Genomic DNA, 22,172 nt, shown 5'->3' on the forward strand with positions numbered 1-22,172 from the left:
CAGGCGCGGAGCTGCAGCGCCACCTGGCGGCCTGAAGAGGCAACAGCACCTCTGGTGCCCGGGTGGGATTCACACGGATGCGGGCAGAGGATGTCCGGAGCCAGGACGGGGCTCGGCAGGACCCTGACACCGCCGGAACGGAGGGACACAGAAACTAATGGTGTCTCTTTGTTTAGCGGTGACTTCGCAAGAGAACGTGTATTCGTACTGCGGAGTGAGCAACAGCTCCCCTTGGGGGTGTCCCAGTAACTTCTGAACTGGATGGACAGTTACCTAAAACTGAGAAAAAGGCGAGGGTCTAAAAAACGTGGAATAATGCCTACAGGCTTCGTGAGGAATAGCGGGCAGGTGGCGGTAGAAGCTGCGTTATTGCCTGTGTTATTGAGCTCAGCCCTTATTCGAGGTGATGTAGTCTGCTCAGAAATGAGAAACTGGGCATCTTCATGAAGGTTTGCCTACATTACCCCGTGGGAAATCCATGTGTACACTGACCAGGAACACCACGTCTGCATCAGCCCCTGTGCATCCATCGTTTACTGTGGCAACTGGGTGAACTGTTGCCTTAATCCCCACCCTGCTTTTGTGCAACACCCAGCACCACGGGTGTCTGCTCTCAGAGCCAGGCTCCTCTGCACACTTTGCCAATGCAAGTGAGAGACTTGTTTGCCATTTTCCTGTTTGAGGAAGCAGACCCTGCAGGGCTTTAGGAACAGGCAGAGGACTTAAGAACAGCAGGCTGTGGGGAGCAACAGGGCAACCTCACATGGAGGATGGGGCCATCCCATCACCTATTTTGCCTGTGCCAGAGGAGATGGAGAAATGAGTCCCTATCTTCTGCAGCAACAGGCACACCAGCATACAAGTGATACAGGACACTATATCCCACCACCTAAGAGGCTCGAGAGCCACCAGCTCAGCCTCATGAGCTACTTACCCTACAGCTCCTGCTCTCAGCCTTCTGACAAAGCCAAGCTAAACCCAGTTTCATCCTAATTTATACCTCTGCAAGCAGGCACTAGGTCTCGCAAGAAGGAAGGGCCTTGATCAGCTGCAAAAAGGCACCACAGGCGAGACTTTGTTAATTAGAAGTTACTGATTGTGTACAGCTGATAGTTTGTGAGAAACTGTTGATGGTTGGATGTATACTTCTGACAAGCCCAGCCTACCCATCACAAACCAGCCGCTAATAGAAAAGAGAGCAGAATCCCATTACATTAATTGCACTGTACCATTTAGGAATCTACATCCAGCTAAATCTTGAAGGACCTTCAGGGGTTGTGCTCTGATCCAGGACAGCAGTGAACCACATGCTTAACTACCAGTGCAAAGCTGACCGAATAGGATGCAAAATTAAGCTGGATTTTCCCTGGGTTCAGGGCTATTGAGGCTAATACTTCAGAAAAGGTCAACATCCCATGGCATGTCAGCATCAGCAGGGAGATGGATGGAGTGCTGCTTCCTAATTTTACTTACACTAATACATTCCCCACCTGTGTCCATTAACTTACAGGCAAAAAAAGCCAATATACTGTCACTGGGTAGCTATAGATAGCAACTGGTTGTAGTGTTTGGTTCACTAGAGTTCAATAAGTGAAGTGTCTCAGGGCCTGAGGACTGTGGGCAGGTTTGGTTGCTCCTGCACCCTCTCCCTGGGTACCAGGCTCACCAGGTTTCCTTCACAATGCTTCCAGTGAACAATGGGGCTTAGAGCCTGACACTCAAACAATGTCTCCCAGCTCTCATCTGAGACATGGGTTAAGTACAGGAAGGGAATTTTGGGTGAAGATGAAAATATTGCAATGAAAAATGTCAGCAGAAACACTCTCACTGTTTTATCAGAACAGTTCTGTCACAAAAACACGATTGACATGCCCCTTATGCTACAGGATCTGTGCTTTCTGCCACTGGACAGTTTCAGCTGGGTAGTTTTCAATTAGCATTTCAATTAATGTCACTGAGCCCGCCTGAGCTGATTCTTAGGTAGTCTTCCCTTGTTTGGCATGCGCTGTTATTCAGGTTCACACTATCAGCATAAGTAATGCTCATCAGCCACATAGTTCTGTGTATGTTCAAAACACATGGAAGTCAGAAGGACTTACTTAAGTGTTAACTACTTGGGGTCTTCAGCAGCTCTGAAAACTACTAAATGTGTTGCTGAATCAGGCCCTGCCCTGATTCATTTAGCTGCTTAAATCTCTGCTTTGTGGGTTTAATCTGGAAAAACAGTAATCAGAATGAACTATAGGAGCAGCACTTCTTCACAAGACAAGCCTTATATATCTAATTGCCTGTTTAAACCCCCAAAATCTGATACCTGCATATGAAACAGTGACCCAGAAATGACTGCAGCCTGAAAATGGTGTTTGAAAGGGCATTGGATTCATAAATTTGCAGGCTTTGGCTCAGATAGAATAGTAATATAAGTAGTCCGCCTTATTGCAAGGCAGGCACTTGTGTCTTTGTCAAAATGTGCCAGATGGCATAAGGAAAGCTCTGTAAACCTGGGAAAGGAAAGAGGAAAGGAAAAGAAAAGAAAAAAGAAAAGAAAAGAGAAAAGAAATTAAAATAAAGCTACGGTTGTTTCCAGTTACTGGCTAGTAAGGACTGAGCACAAACTGCTGTGCTGGATCATTTTAGATCCTCTCTTCACATATGACATTTGCCTAACTGCACTAACTAACAGTAACTCCAGCTCAAATTACTCCGTCCCTGCCCTGTACATCCACACCTGCTAATCTGGGGAGCTTTGTAGGAGCTTAGTTGCAGCCGTCAGCGTGCAGATGCTACACACGGCCGTGACGTGCGGCTGCGGAGAGGCACAAGAGCCACGTTTGCAGTGCTGGTTCCTGACACCGTGCACGTGCTCTGAGACAGGAGAGCACGAAGAGCACCCTCAGCATACAACCTCCCTTCTTACCTATAGCCTGTCACATCCTCCAAGCTTCCCTGTATCTGCTGCACACCAAATACCCTTCATTCAGTGGTCTCCAGCCTTCACTAGAGGGCCATGGCGCTCAGTAAGGGACCTGTTGAGAACAATGTCGTAGTTTGCTCTCCCTGTCAAACCATGAGGAATACCTGAATGTTGGCCGCAGGCTGGCATCTAGTGGTCTGATCTTCACTACTATGTTGTACAGCTGGCATATGCAGGTATAGGTCCAAAGTCATCTTTGATGAACTCAGAGAAGGGTCCAAGCCATATCCATGCAGGTGCAATGGTCTAGTTTTTGAGATCCTCCTTACCTGCAGTGCCAACTAAAATACACCTGAAGAAGAAAACTATTCATCTACGTGGAGACAGCAGTCTCCCTTGGGGATGTAGTAGCTCCCACTTTCCCTCCCCCACTAGAGAAAGCCACTCACCCCCCAGAGTTTACAATAGAAACCAGGCACCACATCTCCTGCGCACCCTCTTCACCCCATCCCCTTTTCCCTCCCATTCGGCTGTGCCACCCACCCGGACACCCTCAGGTCCCGTTTGCCAGTGGGTGGGAGGCCCCTTGGCAAGCAGGGATGGAAACAGGAGCATACCTTGTGGAATGACTCCCTGCTCCCAGGGGAGAGCTGACCTCTGCAAGCTGGCACGTAGCAGCAGAGCAAGTGTTATAAATATGAGTGAACCCAGCAGCCCTTTATGGAAGCCTAGGCTGCAGCTCAGGGGTGCTTAGCTAGGAACATCAGGGTGGAAGGAAAAGCTCTGGCACAACACCCTGCTGGCCCCTGGCTTGGAGAGACACAACTACAGCCTTTTCCACAGGAAAGTGCTGGCTGTGTGGTTCTAGATCTGTTGGGGTTTGGGCTCCTCTGAGCATTCAGCCTCACCAGATGAAGCCTCAGTCTCTGCTCCCCACAGCAGCCACAGCCAAAGGGCCAGGCAGGAGCATGGGTAAAGCTGTGCTCCTGCCTCATGAGGCTCAGAAATGCTCTGTCCCAGGATGAGCAGTCTGTTTAGCAGCACAAGCCACTGTCTCTTCATGGGTGACAATTTCTAAGGAGAAGCGCAAAAAGAGTGAAAAGGAGCTGTGAAATGTATTCTCTGGCCCAAAAGCTGTTACCCACCCTGAATTGTGGGCACCAGCTCATTGTCAGTAGGGCAGAGACGTGTTTCTTCCCACTGTCAGCTCCAACAGCAGTTTTCAGCCATCCCTAAGGAGCAAGGTGAAGTCCCCACCTTTTTGCTAACTTCCCCATTATCATCGTATAGTCTGTGATTTTCAGGTCTTTCCGCAGCTCATGACAGCAGATTTCATGCATTTCAGCTTCCATTTTCAAACAGAGAACTTTAATGGACTCTTCTGTGGCTGCAGGTGAAAACTGGAGCACAGGGACTCAGAAGCTGCCGTGCCAAGGGAAAAATATCGCAAGCAAGACACTTCTCAGATCTCCTGGTTTCTAGGCTTCATGATCTGAGGGAAGGGGATACCTGAGTCATTACTCATTACTTCTGAATGCTTGGGAACGCTGTGTAACTGTACCCCAGCTTCATACCAATGTGCAGAGCGGGTTTGCTGCCAGTAGGGCTTATTCACATAGAAGAATTTGCATTTAAAAATTGCCTGGCATTAAAGAAAACAAAAAAAAAAAAAGCATGCCCAGAGCATGCATAAAGGACTGCCTGTGAGACACCAGTGCCACCAGGGAAGCTATTCACCCTAGAAACGCAAGTGCAAATGCAAGGGGGTCAGCAGATTTTGTACAGAGATTCAGGGCTGTCCCAGACTGTACAAAGTCCAGTTAGAGAAGAGGGATGTCAAAGTGAAGCAGAAATCTAAGAGCAGCAAATCTTTTCTGTCTGAACTTACAGAGCTAAGGAGTGTGTGCTAAGCTTGTCCAGCTCATCATCCGAAAGGAATGAGGTTCCTGGTGGCAGAGTGAGCTCACCCCAGTGCTTCCCAGCCCTCCCAGCTGCACCCCAACAGGCATCGCGGGCAGGGGATGGGGAAGGATTTGAGGGACAGCACAGGAGGACAGGAGGGAAGGAGAGCTGAGCTGCTGCTCCAGTATAGCAGGTGTAAAGCTGCTGGGTGCAGCTCTGTCAGCAGCGGCCAGTGCCACGCCACTAAATTAAACACCCCTCCAATCATCACAATGTTATTAAATACGCTGATGCTCTCAGGGCTAGGAAAAATCCGAGGTGCAAGTGACACCCCAGAACTGGTGCATGAGTCCTGCATTAGAGCCTGGCCCTGGAGGGCTGGGTGGAAGCAGTGCTGGTGCTTAATGCTTGCAGGATGCGTGCAGGAAGGGACACAGACATAAGCTTGGACATACCAATCATGGCCAAAGCTAGGCAGGAGGCCAGTGATCCCTCCTCCTCCAAGAAAAAGGCAGGGAACCAATGGAAACGGCCAGGCTGTGTATGCCCTAAAGGTTTCCAGAAGGGAACATACTGTGCCAAGCCATGTGCTTTATCTCCTTCACTTTACTATTAGTAATTATATTACTATATATATTGATGTATTACTATATTATTAATAATTACTGAGCTCCCTGGGCCAGAGCTCAGCATGCATCCATTTACACTCCAGCTCTCTAGGGACCAGCTTTGGGCCACACTTTCACATGGGCTCAGGACTTGGCTATGGATCACCACGTTTCACAGAGACTGCCCATAGCTCAGGTCTCAGCATCTCTCATAAGAATATGACTGGCCCGGTCTTTGAACCAGCTCCCCTGAGAACGTGGCCAGCTGCATTTGCATCCCCTTCTCCAGCTCTCCAGCATGCCAAAACCTCCCATTAGATGATCAGTGAATAAATCTGAGCCTGGCTTCTCTAGGCAGGTGCCAATTACTCCATCCTAGGAGAGGGGAGGTTTTGCGGTCAAAAGCATAGGGAGGAATAGAATACCCGACTGTCACACATACCAAATATGATTGGGGCCTGCAGCTTATGAAATGGTCTCTCTTTGAACGTTTTCAGCTCAGTTTTTTGGGTATTTTTACCATCTCTCTGCCCACTCATTAGTAGAATTGAGGCTTCTTCTAGTATGCCTAACACAATCCAGGCATAAAGCTGTCTCTCCAGCTACATAATACCATTATTAAGCTCTTCTTCTTCTTGGGGTATTAGAGATAGCATGTGTTTTATATATAAGCAACAGGAACAATGCAGAAAATCCCCCAACCCCAGTGTTACCTGCAGGAAGCCCACAAGAAGCCCCTACACCCTTTCCAGGGTGCGTTGCTTGTGGAGAAGTGTCCAAAAGCAGAGCTTCCAACCAGCCAGGAAGGGTAACAGGTTGTTGCCTGTGTCCTGCTGCAGGCTATCTGCAGTCTTTTCCAGTCCACTACTGCAGGTTGTGTTATGATGTCCCTTGTCAGACCTCTGCATGAAGAAGCAGCCTTGTCTGCTTCCAGCATTTCTCCTTATTCTTTTCATTTTCACTTTATTGCTCTCCTTTCCACCCATTTCCATCCATGCCAATGAGCCCGTTTCCATTTGGCCACACGTGATGTCTTAGTTAAACCCTTTCTTACTGTGTAGGGTTTCTAAGCCCATTAAGGTGTAACTATCCCAATCCTTCCAGGACAGTCCCAGTTTTGACCTTCTGAACTACTTTCTGACCTGTGTAAGACACAAATGCCAGAGCAGCTCCCAAAAACAGAGGTGCAGTGATCCCTATAAAGGTGGCACAGAGCAACTTTGCCCTGGGGGACACAATGTCTAAGAAAGCTAAGCCTATTTCTGAGAGGAGTCAGGACCCCCGAGGTATCTTATTGACCTTCTTTTTGAAACTCCTATATAATTTCATATAAATGCTTTTGTCTGTGCTATGTTTGACTTTCCTCATCAAAACCAGTGCCTGACTGGCAGAAAATGACATGATTCATAGCACTTTTTTATCACGCAGCAGATCACAGCACCTCAGTCAAAATATACAAAGCATCATCAGATGCTGCAAAGACCTCTGACAGTTTAAAACAGGGGAAAAGGGGAGGGAGTGCAAAGATACAACTTCTCTGCCTTGTACTTACCATCAGTGACGTGACTGCATTGGAGTACAGGCAATGTAAAGCACCAGGAAGGACCTGTCACCTTTCAGGGCTGAAGGCAAGGGAGAAAGAACTAGGTTTTCTCACACTACAGAGCTTTCTTTGGGATGATAGTGATCCCCTTGGTCTCCTTAGAAAGGTTCAGTGCATCTCCCATCCTGATGCCAACACTATGCAGCAAGTTATTACGAGCTGTGACCTTGCTTGGCTAGCTGGTGGCAAGAGGCATATTTTCTGAATACTCCTATCTTGCAAAACATACAAGGTCTTAGAAGCTTGGAAAGGATTAGCTAAAGCAGAACCTTAAATCCTGAAGCCCTGGAAAAAAGGCTCACTGAAGCATTTGGATCAGCGGTAGCTGGGGACCTCTTTTACTATGTGAAATAGAAAGGACAACGAAGGTGAGAATGGCAGAGTGGAGTGTAACTGCAGCAGGCAGGAGGGAGGAACGGCAAGTGTATATACCTGATTTATAATACAAATAGGGAAAAAAGTCAACAAGAAGAAGAGTTTATTTATCCTGCACCCCCACCTAGCATTTCTACAAGCCCAAAGTGAAGGGCTGAGATTGTACTGCTTTGAGCACCTCTGTTGTATTGCTGTCACTGCCTACCTATCCTCACAAAGTTCAAAGCAGCCAAGTAAAATCCTACTTCAGTGAATGTCAGGAGTGGTTTTGCAATCTAATCCCCTGGAGCCGGGATTTTGCTCAATGAATGTCCCCCAAAGAGCCTAGAACAGAGGATAAACCAACAGCATGCTTCTCCCTTAATTCTCTCTTTCTTTGCCTGACGTTTTGGGGCCAGTTCTGAAGGTCATTTGATAAACATAGGCATCTGCCCAGGTGGACAGGCGTTGAACCCTTTCAGGTCACTTCTCTGAGAGCTTTTAGATGAATGGCTCTAGGATGGTTAGCTAAGGAAGAGCCTTGCACTGGTTTCTCAAGGCAGGGCTAAGAGATGCAGTAGCAGAAGGGCTGAAGGAGTAAATGTTTAACTAGTCAGAGCTGGGAGGTTGAGCCTTGTAATCAACTTGTATCAGAGATTAACAGATGCCAGCTTTGCCAAGAAACTATCTGAGGTAAAAGGCAAGTGTCCCAGTATCCCGTGCTGACCATACCATTTCCTTGCATGGCACTGGCCACAGAAACAAATGTGTTGCAATCACAGCAGCTAAATGGGATCAGGACTATGAAGAAAGATAGCACAAAGCATTTGTAGTGAACTGCTGAGTGCAAAATACAAGATTTTACAGAGAAGATCTTTGTCCCCATCATCCTTCCCTCCTATGGGGAACTGCTATTGCTCCTACCCTACGGGGGAGGATCCAACACACAGAGAAATTTTATGTCAGTGTTGTGTAGAAATGGGCCTTCAACAAGCTCAGGTTCCCCAAATCCATGAGCTCTACACACTGTCCTTTTCTTGACAGGGAGCCTGCCCCAAAAGTCCCAGTCTGAAACATTGTCTGAGTGGATGGACAGCTTTGAACTCCCAAGGAAAACTGCTTCTGGGTCCAAGATGGGCACATTTCAGTGTGCTGGTAGCAAGACCCAGAGAGATGATAAAAAATACACAAGTCTTAGTGTCTTTGTCAGGGTGTGAGAGCATTTGCTTCAGTCCCAGCTCTGCTACTGGCATCCTACAGCCCCCCATGGGAAAAAAACAGTTTTTTGTTAATAAAAAGCATTTTTGTTCCTTTCTTTTTGATAGCAAGAAGAGGAGAAAAATGAAAATTGGATTGTGTCTATTTTTAGGCAGATTAAAAAGTTATTCAGCCTAGAGAGAAAGCACCTCAAAAATAGCTTGAGCGATATGAAAGTGGAGCAATCGCTGAAGATCTATGAGAATAAAAGGAGGGCAGGATCCTGGGAAGCCAGTTTTGAAGTAGCTGTGAATGTTTAAATGTCGCAGCCCTGTCTGATGTGTTCCTGCTTTAAAACATACTGTGATGCCAGCGGAAGCCTGATCCTGCACCCCAACGCCATGGGGTCCTTCAAAGGCAATCAACCAGCCTGATGTATGCCCAGTCATCCCAAAAACTCAGTTCGGTGTTTTACAGCCTAAACGTTCAGCCTAGCCAGCCATTGCCACCCACTGTGACACAAGTCTTGTGTCTCTCACTAAAAGCAATCAGATTTATCAAGGTTTGTCACATCTCCCTTTAAAATGATCACTCCTGAAGGGTGTTTTAGTAGGGAGTGTATTTCAGAAGCTGCCGTGCTCTGGCTTTTACCCAAATTCCCTCAGGCTTCATCATTAAGACTTCAAGTTGCAGGCAAGCATTGAACTTCTCAAAAACCATGAGCAGAAACTAAGAGGCTTTGGAAATAACACAGACTTGGAAACCATTGCCCACAGTTCCAGTCAGTTTCTCGTGGGCTGTTTAGGTTAGAACTGAAAGCTGAGGGGGACATGTTCTTCTAAGACACCAAGGAGATGGGTATAATCTGTCAAGGGAAGAGGTTGAACCACCATCCCTGGAGGTATTTTAAAAGACACGTAGATGTGCCACTTAACAATGCGGTTTAGGGGTGAACTTGGTTAGGTTTACGGTTGGACTCAATGATTTTAAAGGTCTTTTCCAACATAAATGATTCAGTGATCCTATAATTGCTAAGTAATGCTTGCCTTTCACCCCAAATACTGAAACAGTCCCATACATACAATTAAATGGGAACAGATTTCTGGGGTGTGAGTTGCATGCACCAAGAAGGGACATCACTTCTTCCCCGGTGTGGATGGAGCAAGGCTGTGATGAAGCAACAGCAAGGAGGCTGGTAAGGCCACGTGTCTGCACATCGCTTCTGCCGGGCGGCGGACCCATGCTCCCTGTCAAGCTCTTCTCTTCCAGCCCCTCTGCATGCCTTCTCCAGTGGATCCATGCCAGCCCCCGTGCTGGTTTGTGGCCAGCTGGCCTGCCTCGACCTGCCTGTCGCTGCCAGTCATGGGGCAGCAGTGACAGCCCGGTCACAGGAGGGGAAGAGGTGAAAGACTGTGCCACCGAACTGTCCTCTTCCAGCAGCACGATGCAGTGGTGCAGGCAATGCAGCAGAGCAGCAGCCAGCACTGAGCTCCTGGGGAAGGGGGAACCAGTCACCATTCCCAGGAGATGAAGGGCAAGGTATATGCAGGATTGCTTGCTGGGAAATGCAACAGGGTTGTGTGAAAAACTGCTTCTGGGCCAACAGGCAGGTTGCACTGATGGCCATCTCTCCATCATCTTAAGAAGAGCCCTGGTCTGGACACATCTCCTGCCCTTCACCCCTGCTTAGTGCAATAATGTTTTAACCACTTGCCAGCAATGTATGAGGCTTAGTAACTACTATAGGCATGGAAGGTTGCAATATAAGCTTCCTTCTGCTTCAGGATTACTGGTCCAAGGGACAGCAATTCTCCTGGTACTCCACAAACAGAGAATAAGGTGCTGCAGAAAAGATGCTGAATGTTAGCCTACAGCCCCAGCTGGTGCTCCAGGCAGGAGGAGGAGGAGGGAATCCCATGAGTGCTCACCTCCTTTGCTGCTGAGGAACAGGGACTTTTCCTCTAGCAGTGTAGTTGAGGCTCTGAAACTGCTTAACCCGAGATCTGTTATCCAAAGCCTAATCACCGTGATGCTCAAGGGGATATATAAAGAGAGATACCCTTATTATAAATTGCAATGAATACCTTCTATTTTTGTTAAGCCCTAATAGGACAGGCTGTGCCTCGGTTCCCTGTGCAAGAGAAGTCTGTGCCTTCACAAAACCCTGCCTGTGTACTCCCAGCACTGCCACCTTCCGCTCCCTCCCGCTTGCTCACTCCCTCTCTCTCAGATGATGCAGAGTGCCAGCAAGTCCCTCAATGGTGTCATATCTGTCCTTTTTATTCATTGCAGGGTTTATTTTTAGCCTGAAACAACTGCTTCCTAAAAATGGAGTTCCTAATGACACGGGAGCTGGACACAGCTATGTAAGGTATCCAGGGCTTGGCCTGACAGCTTCTCCTGTCTGTCTCTTTGTTGTGAGCCCAAGACAGCAAAGTTTGCTGCTCCCCACCAGCCTTGCAGCATTGGGGCTGATCATTAACAAGGCAGCAGAAAAAGAAACTCGGTTTGAACTTCACCTGGAGCTTTTGGTCTCCCCTTCTCCCCAAATTAAGAAGGAGGGGGATGTTTAGCTGCCCCCTGCTGCACTCCAAGGTCTCCCCTATGAAGGTGACTTGCTGGATCCTGGCAGGTTTTTACCTGCTTTCCTGCTGCAAGGCAGAAGAAGGACTGAACTTCCCCACTTATGATGGGAAAGACCGAGTGATTGACCTGAACGAGAAGAACTACAAGCAGGCCCTCAAGAAGTATGACATGCTCTGTCTGCTCTTCCATGAGCCGGTGAGCTCTGACAAGGTGTCCCAGAAGCAGTTCCAGATGACAGAGATGGTCCTGGAGGTAAGTGCTGCTGCATGTCTCAGCCGGGGTCAATAGCACAGTGTCGTTTGGAGCCGAGGAGAGGACAGTCAAAGGCTCTTGTGCAGGAGGGAGTTGAGCACCCAAAGGTCTGGGCTTGCTTACTTGGATTTGAGTTAGCACCTGAGTTCTGAAGCCCAGGAAAAGCTTGTTTTGTTCTCTTCTGAGTTGTTTGCTGGGAAATAGTCTTTTTGGATGGTGCATCAGAAGCCCAGGCAATAGCGGGTAACCTTGCAAACACGAGCTCAGCTCAGCTGAGCTTTCCCAAATGCCAGCACAGACCTGAGTTTGTAGCTTAAAGTTTTTAGATCCTTTCTCATTCTGTATCCTCCTTGTATTCTGGATTCAGTCCCATTTTCTATCCATCTAGGAGCAATTAGCCAAGAGGCCTTACGAAACTGTGCTGCAAACGGGTGTCGTAGCTCCCCATCTCAAAAACTCCCTGTTGGTGCAGCATTAAATCCCTTTTTGTTTCTCTGACACTTGGTTGCCTGCTTGGAATCAGTGTGGAGCTGCTTGTTAATGCAGCCATTCACTTCTGTGCTGGAAAAAGTGTTGTTCATTCTTTGGTGGAAGAATGATTAATTAAATCCTCAGTAAAATAAATCACGGTGAAAACTGCAAAGTAGATTCATAGCATTCCTTCTTGCAGTGTAGCTGTAATCTAGGGAATCATACAGCGGCATGCCTGGATTGTTCGGTCCTTGTTTCCTATCAGGGGCTTACAAATATTCCCTCTTAACCTAAAGACAGATTTGGAAAGAAAGTGAGAATTGCAGAAGAAACACATAAGCTTTCTTTATCTGATCCAGAACGAAAATGCATTGCGCCCCTAAGACTATAGCAAACGTGAATTGCAAAGTGTTGTTTGCTGAGGGCTAAGACCTGAAAACATCCAATGCCAAGTTCAACGTCTGCTGACCTCCTCAGCAAGCCTGAGGACAAGAAAGATTCAAAACCTTACCCATATTTTACTCAGCTGTTAGGGAACAGTTACTTGCTCCAGTGGGTGATCAAATAACATTTGGCAAAGAAAAGGAAACTCCAGTTGAAATGTTTATGGTTGGTAGTATAATTGCATTGTTGTTTAATAGCATAGCTATTTCATGCTCGATAGATGGCAAGCAGTTACTAGATACATATTTATAGAAACCTGACAGAAGCAGTTTTCTATCGTGTACTATCAGTTTTAGTCCCCATGGCACCTATACCCAAGTTATCAACCATATCAAGAGCTTGATGGCTACAATACAATCTGGTTTAAAGCTTTCATTTTGCAGGATTTGATTCAGCAGCAAGTACATTAACTTAGGACTCTGGTGATTTGGTTTCCAATTGTTTCCCTGCTGTGGACTTCTTCTGTGACCTTGGCCAAGAGATTGAGGATTAGATCTGCAGCAGTCTTTACGTAATTGGAGGTGCTCTAGTTCACTAATGCTCAGCTACCAGCTAACTGTGCCACACACACACATCAGCTGGCACTTGTGGCTTCGACCTCAGCATTTCCCGAGCACTTGCAATGCTGATTCAGTGCATGTCTCAAAGTTTCACAGTCTCCCCCCCCATCCCCGGATTGGGAAATGCAGAAGCAGCCCAAGCACAAGAGCAATCTGCAGGCTGAGCCCTCATTTGGCTCTGTCACCCAAGGGAGTCGGAGGGGAGAGGGTCTCAGGAGGCAACAGAGAAGATAGGACGTGTGCTATCCTACATAGGACACAGGCCAGCTAGTGCTCCCAATTTCTGTACTAACTCAACCATCGGAGCCCTCGTGAAAGGAGTGGGAAAACCAGGTTGTAAACTGCTCCCTCTTGAGACAGCATCTGCCTCCCTCACCTCAAACCATACCGTGTTGTGCCATGGGGGTCACTCTCAATCTCCCCTGCCAGAGCCTATCGAGCTGTGGGATATCATGTTCTCCCAGGACAGGGAGAGGGAAAGGAGTAGCTGCAGCTGCAATGGCTGAGGTGTGGAGCCATACATCTGAGACGCACTGCCTGGGATCAGTCTCCTGATGGGTAGGCACAGGAGCAGTGACAGGGCCTCTCCTTCCACCCAAACCTGGGAAAAGTTCACTCAGGAAGGCTTCATGTATCTAATTGGAGTAGAGGGTTCAGGACTCTGAGTGCTGAAGGTCCTTTATGCCTGAAATGAGGTATCTAAAAGGCAAACACTCCAAGCCTTGCTATTCCCTGACAGCCAGCTTGGGAAGTTCCTAGAGTAAGGCGCTGCCTGTGGTAAGATGTTCCTTTCTGGAGCAGCTTATCTTTTTCCATCTTACTGTACTGACAATGTACCTGCTGATTCACAATGAAACGTGCTGCTTCCACAGCCTGGAAAACATTATGTTCTTACCCCCTTTCCCCCCCACTTCCATACAATGGCACTGGTCTCCATCATTAGGAAAAATAGGGAGCCTTCATCCAAAAAAATAGGCAAGTGTGGAACTAAGAAAATATCTGGGCTGGGTGGTTAGAGTTTGGTGTGGCAAATTACCTGATGAACATGGGAGGGAATGGGCTTAATAACCCCAAAAAGTCCATCCTTTCTGTTTCTCTTTCTTATAATAAATGTTTAATTCCAAATACCAAAGGCTTGAAGAAATGTCTTAAGACACCAAGAAAAGAACAGAAGACATCCATCATGGTTTCCTTGATGTAGCTCATGGTCAGTAACAAGCTCCGACAGGGGCTTCTCCCATGAGTGAGGAGCATGTGAGGCTCTCTCTTAACTGGATCCTTTAGTGCCTAACAGGGGTTGAGCTCATGTGACAACACTTCCTTCTTTCAGGGAACTTCAGTCTCCTCTCATGAAAGGGAACTGAAGTCTCCTGCTCTGCATGAAACCTGCAATAGCTTTATTATGCTTGAGATCCTTGACTCCAGAAGATATGGCTGAAAAAACACCAATAGCTAGAAAACTTATTAGGGGAGGCAGCTTAGAGACAGACCTGGGGGAAGAGAGAAGAGAGTCACAAGGGTCTCATACCCTTAGGAAACCAAGCTGAAACCCTGACAGCACATCTGTAAAGTTAAGCATGTATTCAAGGACTTTCCCAAACCACAGCTGTGAGCAGCAGGCTTAGAAGAAAATGATATGATTGATAGGAAAAATTTCCTTCCCAGGACAGAAGCCCAGCATGTAGGACTGACTGACACTGTCAAAAGCTCAGCAATCACCAGAAAAGGGATGCCATCATTAAGCTAATATTACAGTGGGACGGTACAGGGAGTCTTTGACTGTCACCATGTTCCCATGCAGCCCAGGGTCCCTTTCCAGTTTAGAAAGGGAATGAAGGTGAAGACAATCATGAAGCAGTCCTGACAGCTCCTGACACTGACACTGTTGGTGTTACCTGGTGAGGACAGGGTCCAGGGACAACTAAGCCCCTCTAGCAGCAAAAGCAGCTTCTTTGAAGCATCCTTTGTGCATGACAACAGCTCCAAGGACAGCAGTGTCAGCTCATCAGGTTGGGGTAAGAAAGCTGGGGGCTGCTGCCTTAGTCTGTTGAGAAAACAGTCAAAGCAATGCCTGGAGATGCAACTGCCTACCGCTTTCTGGCCAGGGTGGAAAAGGGTTGTGGAAGGGTTGTCATTAGACAACCCAGGGCAGAGACAGCATGAGCATAGGCTCTTTCACAGCTCAGGTTAAAGGGCTCTCCTCCTTCAGTTGCCTTTCTCCTATGACTCCACTCTGTACCGCTGACTACTGAAAAGCACCTGCAGCCTGAGCAGGGAAAAGCCTCTGTACAGTGCAATGCAGAGGTTGAACCAGGCAGTCCCAGAGCTAACAGTAGCTATTCCTACTCTGTGGTGATGTTCACAGGAGCCCTGTGTGCCCCATGAGGTGAAGAAGCAGAGGAAACAGCCAAGCACAAGGGTTCATATCATTTAAAAGACATGTAAGGAAAAAACCTACTTGTCCTAAAAGGTCTCAGCTTTACTGAAGAAGGGGCAAAAGAGGAAAAGACCAAAGCAGTGAAGTTGAGAAATACCTGTTCTGTCTTTCTTCTCCTCTGTAGTTCTCCTACCTCATTTTGTCCTGTATCATACAACTTCTCAGACCTTATCCCATCTCTCTCTCATCTCTGAATATCCCGAAATATTGGCATAGTTTTGCCTTCCAGAGGACCAGCTCTTATCTCTAGGAATCATGTAGCAAGAACAATGAGCAGTGGGGTTTGAGGTTTTCCTTTTGCACTTGAGAAGCTCTCCCCAGTAACTGAGGTTGTCTCACTACAGTAACGCCTCCTCTGCTGAAACACTCAGTCCTGGCTCCCCTGCCATTATTCCCTTGTCATCTGTGTGCATGTATAATATCCTTAAAGAAAGAGGGCCCAGATATTTTAGGTCCTTTAATGCAATAGTGTCCCTGGGCTGAAAACTCATGTAGAACTGCCCGAGCACTAACCAGTCTGATTAGAGGTAAGAGCAGAGGGACATGGTTCTCCCCTTTCCAGATGGATTCTAGGATCAGATTCTGTAACAAAAGGAAAATTTTCTCCTATGAACCTAGAAATATAAATCCATGAGATTACATTGCATGAGATCCCCACAATGTCCAACCACAGCCAGTAGCTACCTCTGGTGTGAGAGGGAAAGATAGATTTGGAATCCACTAAAAGATGAGGGTTAAACTGTGTGTAAGGGCTACCTCCCAGTTCACTTCAGAGCGAGGATTTATTATCAAGTGTTGAAATTACTACAGCTTTGAGCTCAGGATGGAAAATGGTGCAAGATCAGGTGGGTTTGGGGTAGCTCAGCCACATGGTCTTAAAATCTCTTGAGAGTAGATGAAACCCAGGAAAAATGTTTCAAATTCAGGTCTGTGCAGTTTATCCCAGAACTTCCTGAGAACCAGCAGATGAGAGTATAGTTCAGCCCATCTCTAGGCAGAGTGTAAACATAAACACAACCATAAATCCAAGCCTTTTCTTTAAGCACCCTTCTCTGTTTCACAAGCTCAGATTTCAGTCTTTTTCTTTGAAAATGGGCATGTTCACAAGGCAAAGCCTCAACACAATTCCCAGGGCTGGGTAGACACGTTATACAAGACATGCCCAGTAAGTATCACTGAAACTGTCACATCTCTGAGTCCCTACAAAACAAACTCTCAACATGAGAGACACACCTGGCTGGATAGGTATGTGCAGAAGCCTGCAGTGCAAGTACCTTGTACCTGTAGTAAAAGAGGAGTTTAGTGGCTTCCACTAAAGATAAGTTAATGCAAAAATAAGGAAGGAAGGGAAAGGAAAGGAAAAAAGGTGCATTGATTACTTTGCCCTCTGAGACCATATAAGTCAGTCTCAGTTCATCAACAGCCAGCAGAGCACTGATTTTCAGCAGCAGCACGCAGAAGGAGTTCACTTACTGACATGCTGGTCATACAAACAAGTTACAGAGAGCTGCCCATTTCGCAGGTGGGCACACTGTCATCGAGAGACAAGTATGTGATTCGGTCTTTCTGTATAACAGCATCAGAAACTATTTCCAAGGCTGCTTTACCTGCTATTGCCCAGTTTCTTTCTTTGAAGTCCCTCTGTCAGTTCCCAGCAGTGAGTTTGGACTGGCTGCATGAGCAGCATCTAGCATAAGACCCCACTTTCAATGCCATAATGCTCTTTGAAAGGCACCTTTCTCAGCTGCTAAAGTATGATCAAAAGAAAGGTGTACTGACAGCAGTTCTCAGAGCAGAGACTAGCTGTAATCCCAGGACCTAAAGAAAATCAAGCTGGTTTCATCCAGAGACCCAAATGTCACCTGGAGACATGGCAGACCCCTGTGAGCTTGGGTCCACTTGCTGACACAGAACAAGGCCAAGTCTGATCAGGCTTTGGAGTCTTTCTTGGCCCTAATATGAGGAGCTCTTCTCACTGCCCAGCAGTTGCAGACAACCTCTGTAGGCGCCATGCAAGACCTTAAGCCACATGGAGACTCCTTCTGCGTCACTCCTCCCTTTAGAAATGCATTGAGGAAGAACGTTGACAAGCCCATCCTCTTAGATCCCAGCTATCCTAACGTTAGCCAGCTTCCAAAACAAGTGCCAGAGGGGGTTTCTAGTGCCTTCCTGCTGTGCTGGTTCCCGGGATGCAGGGTCTCGCTCTTGTGTAATGAGGTGCCTTTGTCCTGAGTGAGGAGCCTCAAAAGGACAAGCTGGAGCTCACACTCGCCTACTCGGTGAATATGTGTGGTGTTTGTAGTTACCATTCCATCTTCTCCACCACGGACCTTGACATTTCCCAGGAGCCTGGGGCAGCTGCTGCTCTCTGAGGCAGACTGGGTATAGTGGGCCATGCTGAGCCCACATGTCCTAACTCCAGAGCTCAGTCTGCCAGTGCCCTTCATCTAAAACCACACTAAACAAAGCCTGTGACTGCCCTTCCTTCATGCCCGAGCTTCATATGTGGGGAGAATGGAAAGGGGAGAGGATAATTCTCTTTAAACACCCAAGAGGGGGAAGAGCTATTTAAGCGCAAAGCCTAAGGACAAATGGGCTATGAATAAAACAAGCCTGGAAACTAGGAAGTCCCTTATCACCAGAGGAGGAAAACAAGGGAAGAACAGTCCAATGATTTTAAAATGGACATTGACCAGTCTGTGACAGAGATTGAATGACACGGTCCTGGGTTTGATGACCAAAGATGTTCTTTTTCAGCCTCTGACCATAAATAACAGGCACTCGGGAAAGGAATCCGTGGCTTAGGAAAGAAGTGACTTAGCAAGGTCCAAGCTTGTGGGTTTTTTTATCCTTTGCACATTGGGATTTACCTACATACATGAGACAAAACCTTGCCCGAGGAAATAGAGCAAGCAGCAACATGGAATAACTCAATTCCCAGGGTGGCTGCAGAGCAGGCAGTGCCCCAGGATGGCCAGTGCTCCCTCCTAAGCAGTGCTGATGGTGCTCATTCCTGCGTGTTCTCTGACACAGCTCTGGTGAAGGCCAGCTGCCGTACCTGATATGTCCTCTTTCTGGGAACCGTGTCCAGCCCTGTCAGGAGATACAGCACTGACAGCTTGGACCTGGTGCTTAGGGGGCTGTGTCTTTTTAAAGCTTCCCTCAGTTCTTATTTCTCTCTGCTCACTCCTTGGGTAAAAGGCCTTTCTTGTCTCAAGGACCCCCTCCATTCCCCCAGGGCATCTGCTCACCAATCCTTTGAGTATGCAGGATGGGGGGTCCTGGCTCTCAGCATCATGGACACCCCAGGGTTTCAAAGGCACTGGCTCACACCCACTAGGTCAGAAACTCAAGAAATCTGGCTTGTTGCTGGGAACTGGAGGCGTAGGAATGACATGGGTCTGCGGAGGTCAACATGCTGAATAGCAAGCATGCTTCCCTCCTCCACCATCTACTGAAAGGAGCCAGCTTGTGCCCTGCATCCATGGCAGCATCCAGCCTTCAGTTGCAAATCAGCCTCTCTGAGACTGGAAAAACAAGAAGACAGAGATGGCCTCAAGTTTGTCAAGGGCAGACCTGTTGCCTCCCTTTTGGGGCGGCTTAGCAAGGGTTGGCCCCAGGGCACTGTCCCAAACCCCACAGCACATGCATGCACGTATACCCCGGGCTGTCCTCAGTGTGCAAGCTGCCCAGCCAAGCTGGCAAAGCATCTGCGATGCAGCGCCAGCGAGGACTAGCCAGGAACGGTGGCAGGTGGCCCCGGGACCCATGGGTGCTCAGTGGCAAGGGTTAGCTCATGGAAGGGGAGCTGCGCTTTAGCTTACTGCTCGCTAAAATTAGGGATGCCCGGAGTGGATAAAAATACAGCCCTAACTATGCAAACCCTTTAGGGAGGCAGCCAAAAAGCACATCGTGCATCTGACTGGGCTGAGCGGCTGTGCAGCAATTAAAGCCCCCAGGCGGCGTTCTTGGAGCATTACCTGTGAAAGCCACCTTTAGTGACCACCTTTAGAGTGACCTTTAGGTGTTCCATATTTGGGGACTTGCCTTTTAGTCCTGGGAGGGCAGGTTGAGCAGTAAACAGCCTCTCTGGGCAGCTCAGGTGGTGGAAAAGGGCAGGAAAGTGGAAGCAATGAGCTCTGCTCTGGTCCCTGCTGCCAGCAGGGTGGCTTCTCTAGTGGCTCAGCAGACTTCTGTCCCTTCTCTTTGATCACCACGATGCTTCATGACCCCTAATTCACCAGCAAGAACTTGAAACGTTACTAGTGGAGCGTGCAAGAGGATGCTAGAGGAGACAGCACAACATCAGGAAGGAGAGATAACCCCCTCTGCTCTCCAACAAACTGCCCATCAGCTCGAACAACAGAGAAGCCAAACAGCATGAAGGCATGAGTCCTGCATAGGGATTCGAAGTTTTAGGGGAAATACCCTAGGCTTTTGCCATCACCTACTGCTGTTTCTGAAAATAAACCCCTGACATTTTGGGATATAAAATCATCATCATTTCACCAACCAGGTTCTGACAATCAACATAGACTGCAGCTTTAAAGAAAGCAAGAGAGAAACAACAGAGAAGTGTAGGTTGCTTGAGGGACATTCCCTCATCATCCCCTGTTGCTCTCCTTTTTGCATTGCTTGAGTTTTGTTCTTCAACTGCTGCCAGCTAGGGAAACAGAATGCTCCAACGCTTAAGAGTATTTTAGTCCTGGTGGCTCTCACAGATACCCTTGTGTCCCCATCTCCCTGCCACCCAGTGATGAGCCTTTCTGTCAGTGGGAGCTGCAGGCAGGTGCTTCTAGTGGGAAGTGGGAAGAAAATCCAGGCCAGAAATCCACAGAGTCACTCCATGATGAAAACTGACCATGCTGAGACACCTGCTCCTCCCACCCCTATTTGCAACCCTCTCTGTTGCATTTTGTCTGCCATTTAGCAGCAGAACTGACACCAAATGCAAGGTTTGGCGCAACCCGTGTTGCCTGCAGCTGAAATAGGAGTGTGGCCAGGCAGACCTGCTGCTCTATAACCTCTAACTGTTGACACTATCCAAGATGAGGTGGTGCTTGCTTACTCAGTGCTATTCGAGCTTCACTTTGGAGTGGCACCTCTCACACATCCCAGGGACCAAATTCAAGTATGGCTATTATCTGAGGGAAGTGGGGGAAAGGAGGTGGGCTCCTGGGATCTTTGCTCACACCCTCAGCCCACTCTGCTTTCCCAAAGCTTTTGTTATATCCCAGGGACTGTATGACGAGTTAGGTTCAGTTCTTCCAAGGCGGTTTCTCCCCTCCATCTCCCCAGGCAGCTGTTCAAACTAGATTACTTGCTATAGAGGCTTACACAAAGGCAAGGGCTCTGGCTGGCCAAGACTTCAAGCGGTATGAATTTAAAGGGAGGCGGAGAAGGGGGAGGAGGAGGGGATATGTTCTTACATTACAGCCACCTCTGTCCCAAGGTCCTGAGCCAAGGGGATTGTCAAGATTAGAAACATTATCTGCATTCAAATCCCACTAGCATTAAGGAATCAGAAAATACTGTAAGGAGATATAGAAATGCTTGATACTGTAATGAGCAGGGGACAACTAGCCAAGCTGACGTGCCTTTGGCATACTTTATATTTCTCTGCCTTATGGGGTTAAAGTACAGGTGTGGGAATACACACTCACCTAAAAACTGGTGAGACTCAAAGGTGCAAGATCCAGCCCCTGCATAACTTGCACTTGAAAAAGCCCCCATAGGTACTGTCACACTTGCAAAGGTCTCCTGCTTCTAGGTGCTGCCACAGTGGAAAGAGCTTCTCAGAGTCTGATGTCGCATGAAGATTTCCCTGGTGCAAGACCCCAGTGCTCTGCGGATGGGCACAGGCTGTACCACTCACCTCACTATTACATATAGCATCAAAGTCCCAGGGAAGGAGGCAGGCTGCGTGCTTAGCTCCATCCCCACAGTATACACGCTGTGTGTATAGGAGGGTGCTGTACATGCTCTCTCCTATATACACACACTGTGACACACCTTCCCTCAGGGTAAGCCTCTTCAGAGGAACACCTCATGTACCCACGATACACACACCTCCAAGAGACACCAACAGGCATACCTCCAGCATTACCGTGACCTTTCTTGAGCGCTAATGAAGTGCACACACCCACAGTCTCACACAAAGGGGCTTTCATCCCATCAGACACGCTTTCTTGACATGTTTACTCTTTCACGACCGGCTGCACCCATTCGCCTCCCAAGAGCTACCTTGCCTACACTGCGTGCTGACACGCATCACTCCTGATCAATGCCTCCTCTCTTGCTAACATCCACGCCCAGCCTCTTGTCTGTAGCAGGTGCTTCAGCTTTTCTGCATGTTCCTGAGCTGCTTCAAACACCCCTGAGAAACCCCAACCACCTCCTGTGAGAAGGAGTCAAGAACTGTTGGGCTTAAACTAGTCTGATGGTGTCTGGCACATGGTTAACACAGCTGTAAGGAAGTAGCTAGGTCAAGTGTGGACTGGACTGGATATGAATGAACAGCCTTCTTCCCTTGGGTTTTCTTGTGTGTTGCCTCTGGTCACAGTGCAGCCAGAGGATCAAGTGTTGACTGAGGAACCTCTTGCTGTTCTACATAACTGCCAACATGTGGGGACATGCTGACAGTGCTCCCAAAAGCTGATGATCCTACAGGCTCCATCCTCTTGTCCAGTAAAGGCAGACCCCCATAATGGGGAACAGAAAACAGCTTCCCTCACCATTCCCTGCTTGCAGATATTTAGCTATAGCTGAACCCAGGACAGATGCTCACAAGAGGTGTCCATCTCTCCCTGTATTATAGGGTACCAGGTGCTCATCAGGTGGATGG

The 22,172-nt window shown here is 47.9% G+C and overlaps 1 protein-coding gene across 1 annotated transcript in view; it reads left to right on the forward strand.

The window, feature by feature from the left end:
• Positions 1 to 10,988: 10,988 nt before the first annotated feature.
• The window catches only part of LOC104402627 (calsequestrin-2), a 30,419-nt gene continuing 19,235 nt past the window's right edge, over positions 10,989 to 22,172 (forward strand). Inside the window, exon 1 of the mRNA XM_010010550.1 lies at positions 10,989 to 11,416. Within this exon, the coding sequence (XP_010008852.1) occupies positions 11,144 to 11,416 (273 nt within the window). The 5' untranslated portion in view covers positions 10,989 to 11,143. The remainder of the gene's footprint in view (positions 11,417 to 22,172) is intronic.

This window comes from Nestor notabilis, unplaced genomic scaffold, assembly GCF_000696875.1.
Source record: "Nestor notabilis isolate BGI_N333 unplaced genomic scaffold, ASM69687v1 scaffold5680, whole genome shotgun sequence".
Lineage (NCBI taxonomy): Eukaryota > Metazoa > Chordata > Aves > Psittaciformes > Psittacidae > Nestor > Nestor notabilis.